The following is a 9,162-nucleotide window of genomic DNA, read 5'->3' as shown; positions in this document are numbered from 1 at the left end:
AATTGTCTGGGTGACCCCAAACGTTTGAACTGTAGTGTACATACATATATACTGTACATACACACACATTTTTCCAAGATAAGACTGTTTGAGGGGTGGAGGCGGAGCTGGGATGGAGCTTGGGTAGAGTCTCAAGGCTCCACCCAAAAAATTTGCCAGTACGGGGCCCTGAAATTCCTAATGGTGGTCCTGTGTGACAGGTGCCTATGTGTGGTGTGCACAGCGTGACTGGCACATATGTGTCATGTTTCCAGTCTGTGATGGGTGCGTATGTGTGTATGTTCATGTACCCAGTGTGCGATAAGAGCGCATGTGCACAGTGAGTGACAGGAGCATACTTTTTGTGTCCCCAGTGTGTGACGGGCACGCACGTATGTTTGTGTGCCCTGTGTGTGACTGGCACGTTTGTGTCGTGTGCCTAGTGTGTGACTTTTGTGCATGTTTCGTTTGCCCAGTGGGTATCGGATGTGTATGCGTTGTGTGCCCAGCGTGTAACGGGCATGTATGTGTGGTGTGCCTAGTGGGTGACGGGCATGTAAAATCATGTGTCCAGTGTGTGACAGGCACGTATGTCTGTGTGTTATGTACCCAGAACTGCAGGATCACTCTCATGTCCACGCCGATGCTATGCAGTCGTGTGGGTGGAAGATGGACCTGCCCGACCTCTTGTGTGGAGATAGTGGGTGAATCATGGGAGTCCGGGAGGGAAGGAGGGACAGCTCTCTCCTTGTTATTAGGCATTGTCTCCGAGTCCTCAGTCACAGGAGTCAGACATGTCTCTCCCTTCCCCGCAGCATCAGCTCCCTCCTCACCCCGCACAGCTCCCTAAACTTGTGGACACGAAGGCTTCTGTCCAGCCACCACAGTTGCGTGATTCCAGGAGAACCACCATGGACCACCTGTTAAACTCCTGGTCATCGGCGACCACCAGGAGGCACAAAGCCAGTGTGGGGCAGCACAGAGACACTCGCTACCCCGGCCGGTGCTTTCTGGAGCAGGTGACCATGGACATGACTTGCTCCTATGAATATGTAATCCATCCACGGCATTCAGCCCTATCCAGGACCCAGAGAGAGCTGTCCAGAGCCCCGCAGAGCAGAAAACCAGCACATACTGCCCAGCAGGTGGCAGCCTCCACGAAGCCCCACTAGGTGCCTTTCTCCCTGCGCCTCACCCCAGAAGCCATCCTGGTGACACAGAAGCATACCTCCCAACTTTTGAAGAAAGGAAAGCGGGACAAAGTAAGCAAATTTTGACCACACCCCTAGCCACACTCATAGCCACACCCATTTGGCAGTAAGGGTCATTCAGCAGTTGCCCCAGACTGTTCGTTAATAGTCATAGCAGCCAGAATTTTCTTATATTTATATGTGTCACTATATGACATGTTGCTTATTTGTGCCTATAAAGCCGTGTTCACACGTTGCATAATTTCAGGGGTTTTTTTGTTTCTGCCGCTGTCGGCACCAAACTACACAATAACAATATTCTCTGATTATTCCATTTTTGCTGCATTTTTTTCTGCCTTTTCTCCATTATTTAATGTGTTTTTGGTTCAGATGGGAATCTGCGTTTTTAAGGGTTTTAATTGTACTGAGAAGCTTTTTCCTGGGTTTTTTTAAGCTCCACATAGAAACCTCCAGAGAAAAAAAAGCATCAAAGCCGCAGAGTTCAGCGGAGTCTTCTCATGGAATCACATCCACTTTACTTGGATAATTAAACACAGCAGAATAAATGTGCAAAAAAAAACAGCAGAAAAAATTGCAGCATTTACACTACATGTGAACACGGACTAAATGTCCAAGCAAAGTGGATGAGACATAATGAAATCTCTGCCCCTTTTATGTCTGAAGACGCCGCTGAACTGCGCGGATTTGGTGTTTTTTTTTTTCTTTATAATCTTCAGGATTCACATCTGCCCCAAACATGTGTCAAAAAAGGGACAATGCATAAAAAATACCGCAAACACGCAATAATCAGAGAAGATTCTTATTGCGCTCGTGGTGCGGACAGCGGCAGAAAAAAACACAGCATTTACGCTACGTGTGAACACAGCCTCAACAATACATTTGTATTACATTTTTTATGGGTTTTAATAAAGAAAAATAATAAATTGCGCCATTTTTTTCCCGCCATTTACCGATCTCCATCAATAATCTGATCGCTGTCTTGTTCGGGTCGTTACGATAACATGGACATATTTGGTGTCCCTGTAATTTGCTGATTTGTGATGTTTATTATTTTATAAAAAAGTGTAATAAAATTACATTATTCTATTTTTTGTATTATTTTTAGTAATTTTATTAGAAGAAAAAAAAACACCTCTTTTCCTCTCCCTCTAGAACACAGGATACAGAGACGCTGCTCTGTACAATGGAGCTCTGTGTCCTGTGTAATCTGCTGTGTAATCAGAGGCTCCATTGTAGATTTATTTATATAAAATCCTCCCTTTTACATCATCAATTCCTTGTGGCTCAACAGCTAGAGCAGCTAGGAAAGCCAGGAGGCTGCTGGACACAGGAAATTAGTTTGCTGGTTCGAATCCAAGTTGGTGAACATAAAAAAAATGTATTTGTATTTTTTTTCCTCATTTCTTTATAGTAGTTTTATGGGTAGAAATGAATCTGACTCTTTCCTTCACCTACAAAGAGATGAAATATTTATCTATCTATCCTTCTATCTATCTATACTTCTATCTATCTATCCATCTATCCTTCTATCTATCTATCCTTCTATCTATCAACTATATCTATCTATCATTGTATCTATCTCTCTATCCTATCTATCTATCCATCTATACATCTATCCTTCTATCTATCAGCTATATCTATCTATCCTTCTATCTATCTCTCTATCCTATCTATCTATCTATGCCTCTATCTATCTATCCTTCTATCTATCCTTCTATCTATCCTTCTATCTATCTATCTATCCTTCTATCTATCTATCTATCCTTCTATCTATCTATCTATCCCTCTATCATCCATCCATCCATCCCTCTATCATCCATCCATCATCCCTCTATCATCCACCCCTCTCTCATCCATCCATCCATCCATCTATCTATGCCTCTATCTATCCTTCTATCTATCTATCCTTCTATCCATCTATCCATCCCTCTATCATCCATCCATCCATCCCTCTATCATCCATCATCCCTCTATCATCCACCCCTCTATCATCCATCCATCCATCCATCTATCTATGCCTCTATCTATCCTTCTATCTATCTATCCTTCTATCTATCCATCTATCCTTCTATCTATCCCTCTATCTATTATCTGTCATGTATCTATATATCCCTCTATCATCCATCCCTCTATCATCCATCCATCATCCCTCTATCATCCACCCCTCTATCATCCATCCCTCTATCATCCCTCTATCATCCATCCTTCTATCATCCATCCTTCTATCATCCATCCATCCCTCTATCATCCATCCTTCTATCATCCATCCCTCTATCATCCCTCTATAATCCATCCCTCTATCATCCATCCATCTTTGCAGCTGAATAATCTGCTTCTGGTTTCTCAACAGCAATATAGAGGTCAAGATAACTAAAACTGCCCATGTTTTTCAATACAGGCAGTAGCTCAGCGGTAGAGCTGCTGCCTATGGAAAAATGAGCCTTCACAGTTCACGGGTTCAAGTCCCAGCTGCCCTGATAATCCAGAGCTGATGATTATTTAATTTAATTTATTCACTGCACTGAGGGGAGGAGTCGGGACATCAGCTGTGAGCCGCGGGAGTGTGGGACACACCTCTAAAATCCGGAACGGTTGGGAGGTATGCAGAAGAGGAGCCTGGAGAAGCAGCACAGTGCCCGGAGGATCTTCGCCAGCAGCGGTGCACGGTGCCCTATGCAGAGATCGTCCCCTGATGTCAGGGAGCTGGTGAACGATCAGCATTGCTATGATGACATGGAGTACGAGGATGAGGGACTGGTCAGGAAGTTGCAGGGGGTAGAGCTGGCCACTGAGCGAGGGGTCACCCACCATGATAAACTGCAGTTTCTGCCCCATCTCAACACCTTCTGACACATCTCACCAGCCCCGTACTACTGACTGCTAGGCAGGAAGGGGTGTACTGCTCATACGGCCAATGTCAAGCTTCTCCAAGACCTTTCATTGTCTTTATCATTATTGAAGCAGACATGTTCCATGGTGCTCACTGAGGCATATGTTCATTTATAAAACCTGCTGACCAGGGAACATATTATTGCCCCATGACCCATTTTTTAGGCTTCTGTTATAGGATTGTGTGCATGTATGAATGTTTTTATATAAGGATCGTACAGTATATATTTATTAATATATGTTGTAGAAATCACTATCCAGCGCTGACCACATGTCCTGCTATTACCTTACCTTCATTAACTGAACTAACCAAGTAATGATGCCTTTGGACATTTTACCCCAGCCGAGCTGGGCTCTATTGATGTCCAGTGCACTTCTATATAGTCGGCATCAAAAATGCTGAAGTTGATTTCTTACTCGGCAGTTTTTTTAGGCCTCTTTCACACATCAGTTTTTTGCCATCAGTCGCAATCTGTCGTTTTGTGAAAAAAATGGATCCAGCGCTGGATCCGTTCTTTTCTCATTGACTTGTATTAGGCCATCCGTTGCAATCTGTCGCTAACGTTTCATCCATCATGTAACGGATCCATTGAAAAATGTTTATCCAGCTGATGGAGCCGACGTCCACATGAACTTTTTTTGTCTGCATCGAAAAAACATAGCGTCAGATCTGTCGGCGTCCGTCGTTTGTTATAATGGAAGCCTATGGGCGCAGGATCCGTCGCAATCTGTCAAATGACGGATTCCTGCGATGGATCCGTCTTTTTGTAACCGAGCATGCTCAGATGTGGTAATTCTATTCTTTGCCATGGAAAAAAGTGGTACGACGCATTTGTTTTTAAACTAGATCCGTCGCATCAGTTTTACCACACTCGGTGACGGATCTGTCGCATCAGTCACAAAATGGATTGTGACTGATCGAAAAAGACCTAAAAATTATGAGTGGCACAAAAATGTGCATCAAACTGAGCACTGAGGTATCTTATTGAAGGGGTTAAATGGCTTTGGGCCACTGATCTTACATTACAGTTACATACCTACTGATGCCCCACATCCAATTCGTGCTACTCCAGCCTGGCCCAAATGGGTTCTGGGTATCAGAACTGGCATCTATATGGCCAAAATGCCAATTTTCACTGATTTTAAATAAGTAACAGGTGTTTTTAATGGTTAAATTACTTTGGTCCACTGATCTCACACTACTTATACAAACCTTCAGGATTCTCATTCACTTTGGTGCATCCCCTTTATGATTTTGTACAAATCTGCACAACTCAAAATCTTCACAGTAACCCACTGATTTAAGCCAGACTGGAGTGACTTGACTTTGATGCCAATTCTAATGCCCAGAACCCATTTGGGCAGGCTGGAGTGATCTGAATTTGATGCGGTATGTAAATGTAGTGTGAGATCTGTGGCCTAAAGCCATTTAACCCCTTAAAAACACCTGTTACTTATTCAAATCTGTTAAAATTGGGTTTCTGACAACTTTGATGGTAGTTCTGATGCTCAGAACCCATTTGAGCCAGGCTGGAGTAGCATGAATTGGATGTGGGGCATCAGTAGGTATGTCATTGGAGTGTGAGATCAATGACCAAAGCCACTGAACCCCTTCAATAACATACCTCAGTGCCCACTTTGATGCCCATTTTTGTGCCAGTCTTAAATTTTTTAGGTGTTTTTAAGTGTATTCACAACAGGGCACATGACTGCATGGTATTATATACAGGCACATGACTGCATGGTATTATATACAGGGCACATGGCTGCATGGTATTCTATACTTGTGATGTTTTATTTTTTTTTGAGAAACCTGTAAAAAACAGAAAATAAATAATAGCCGAATAAGAAACTGCTGATAAGAAACCAACTTCAGCCCCAAATAAGAAACTGGACGAATAAGAAACCAACTTCAACATCATCATTTCTAGTGACTGGCGAATAGTGATGAGCGAGTACTAAAAAGCTCGGGTGCTCGAGGCTCGGGCCGAGCATCCAAAGATACTCGTGTACTCGGCCCGAGCACCGAGCCCAATGTTATCCTATGGGAGACCCGAGTATTTTTGTGAAATGACCACCGGCAGCATGTAGAAACCCTAAAAATGGCACAAAAGTCTCAGAAGAGTGCTCAAATGACATGGCAACAGCATGGGGAAGACCCCTTGAAGCATTTATCACTCAAAAGTCACAGCTGTGAACAATTTTGTCCGCGTTTTACGCCATTTTTACGGACTCACCAGAAAACCTTCCAAAATGACATCAAAATTAATTTTCATGGCGGAAATGTTAAGGGCACATACCCAATAGTGAGATAGAGCTAATGTATGTTACTTTTTGAGATCAATACATGAAAGATTTTACGTAAAACATTGTGTGGCACTCCGATGTCCCTGAGAAGAGACGTACATAAAGGCCTCTGAGTCTAATGTGCCCATTTTGAGGAACTGAGTCTTTGTAGTATTTTCCTTTGCCAGGGCAGTCCAAAATTGTGAGGTTCACCAATGACCCTGCATACAGACGTGCATGAGGGCCTGTAAACCTGAAGTGCCTATTGGAAGGAAGTGGGTCTATTGTAGTATAGCCCTTAGGCAGGGCAGCCAAAAATTGGGAGGCTCCACGTTGTCCCTGGATAGAGACGTGCATGAGGGCCTGTAAACCTGAAGTGCCCATTGGAAGGAAGTGGGTCTATTGTAGTATAGCCCTTAGGCAGGGCAGCCAAAAATTGGGAGGCTCCACGTTGTCCCTGGATAGAGACGTGCATGAGGGCCTGTAAACCTGAAGTGCCCATTGGAAGGAAGTGGGTCTATTGAAGTATAGCCCTTAGGCAGGGCAGCCAAAAATTGGGAGGCTCCACGTTGTCCCTGGATAGAGACGTGCATGAGGGCCTGTAAACCTGAAGTGCCCATTGGAAGGAAGTGGGTCTATTGTAGTATAGCCCTTAGGCAGGGCAGCCAAAAATTGGGAGGCTCCACGTTGTCCCTGGATAGAGACGTGCATGAGGGCCTGTAAACCTGAAGTGCCCATTGGAAGGAAGTGGGTCTATTGTAGTATAGCCCTTAGGCAGGGCAGCCAAAAATTGGGAGGCTCCACGTTGTCCCTGGATAGAGACGTGCATGAGGGCCTGTAAACCTGAAGTGCCCATTGGAAGGAAGTGGGTCTATTGTAGTATAGCCCTTAGGCAGGGCAGCCAAAAATTGGGAGGCTTCACGTTGTCCCTGGATAGAGACGTGCATGAGGGCCTGTAAACCTGAAGTGCCCATTGGAAGGAAGTGGGTCTATTGTAGTATAGCCCTTAGGCAGGGCAGCCAAAAATTGGGAGGCTCCACGTTGTCCCTGGATAGAGACGTGCATGAGGGCCTGTAAACCTGAAGTGCGCATTGGAAGGAAGTGGGTCTATTGTAGTATAGCCCTTAGGCAGGGCAGCCAAAAATTGGGAGGCTCCACGTTGTCCCTGGATAGAGACGTGCATGAGGGCCTCAAAACATTGTTCCCATTGCAAAGGAGCGGGTCTCCTGTCGTTGTAATGTCCATTCTGCAAAGAATGGGCGAAAAAATTTACCACTGGGGGTATACCTGAAACAAAGGCCTAACTCTTGTAACGGTCATCATGGTGGCGCATGAGGAGAAGGAGGAGCAGTCCAGCGATTATCCAAAGTCCAGAAGTGTGTACCCATGGGTGACTGGAGGTACATGGCAAATTCCCGTTACAAACTTTAAATTCCGCTCTCATTTGCTGGTGGTGTGGTGAAGTCTGGCCCAATCCAACCCTTGTTCATCTTGATCAGAGTGAGCCTATCAGCATTTTCAGTTGAGAGGCGGGTGCGTTTATCTGTAATGATTCCACCTGCGGCACTAAAAACACGCTCTGACAAAACGCTAGCGGCAGGGCAGGCCAGGACTTCCAAGGCGTAGAGAGCCAATTCATGCCACGTGTCCACCTTGGATACCCAATAATTGTAAGGCACAGAGGAATGTCGGAGTACAGTTGTTCGATCTGCAAGGTACTCCTTGAGCATCTGGGCAAACTTAGGATTTCTTGTGGCACTACCCCGCACCTCAGGGGCTGTGGTACGTGAGGGGCTGAGAAAACTGTCCCACATCTTAAAGACTGTTCCCCTACCTCTGGCGGATTGGACTTGTGCCTCTCTCGGCTGTACGCCTTGGTTGTCCACTGATTCCTGACCTATGCCGCTAGCGTTTTGTGAGGGGAATGCTTTGCCTACTTCCGTGACTATGGCCTTCCGGAACTGCTGCATTTTGGTTGACCTCTCCGCCTCGGGAATAAGAGACATAAAGTTCTCCTTGTAGCGTGGGTCTAACAGTGTTACCAACCAGTAATGATTGTCGGCCAAGATGTTCTTAACGCGAGGGTCACGAGACAGGCAGCTTACCATAAAGTCAGCCATGTGCGCCAGACTCTTAACAGCCAGGACTTCAGTAGCCTGACCAACACGATGACTGAACATGCTGTCCTCCTCCTCCTCCTCCTCCTCATCTACCCTGTCCTCTGGCCAGCCACGCAGAACCGAGGATATGACTGGTGTGCATGTCATATCCTCAATTTGGCCGGAGATTTGCTCCATGTCTTCATCCTCCTCCTCGTCATAGTCCTTCACTGCATGTTGTGATGAGACGAGGCTGGGCTGTGTGTTATCACCCACACCCACTACTGTTTCTTGCTGCAACTCATCGCGCTCCGCCTGCAATGCATCATGTTTGGTTTTGAGCAGAGACCGTTTTAGAAGGCAGAGTAGCGGTATGGTGACGCTAATAATGGCGTCATCACCACTCACCATCTTGGGGGAGTCCTCAAAGTTTTGGAGGATGGTACATAGGTCGGACATCCATCTCCACTCCTCAGGTGTTATGTGTGGAGTTTGACCCATTTCCCGACGGCTTAGGTGATGCAGGTACTCAACAACTGCCCTCTTCTGCTCACATATCCTGACCAACATGTGCAGAGTTGAATTCCAACGCGTGGGGACATCACACACCAGTCTGTGAGCCGGAAGATGCAAACGGCGCTGAAAGCCGGCAAGGCCGGCTGAAGCAGTAGGTGACTTTCGAAAATGTGCAGACAGGC

At 45.6% G+C, this 9,162-nt stretch overlaps 1 protein-coding gene across 1 annotated transcript; it reads left to right on the top strand.

Moving 5' to 3' along the window:
• The first annotated feature begins 773 nt into the window (after nt 1-773).
• On the top strand, nt 774-4,040 carry PRR18 (proline rich 18). Its single transcript, XM_075341466.1, is given in 2 exon segments — nt 774-1,192; nt 3,791-4,040. Coding segments are annotated over 2 exon segments (669 nt in total).
• Nucleotides 4,041-9,162: the final 5,122 nt, after the last annotated feature.

This window comes from Anomaloglossus baeobatrachus, chromosome 3, assembly GCF_048569485.1.
Source record: "Anomaloglossus baeobatrachus isolate aAnoBae1 chromosome 3, aAnoBae1.hap1, whole genome shotgun sequence".
Classification (NCBI taxonomy): Eukaryota; Metazoa; Chordata; class Amphibia; order Anura; family Aromobatidae; genus Anomaloglossus; species Anomaloglossus baeobatrachus.
This window is presented reverse-complemented; position numbering and strand designations above follow the sequence as displayed.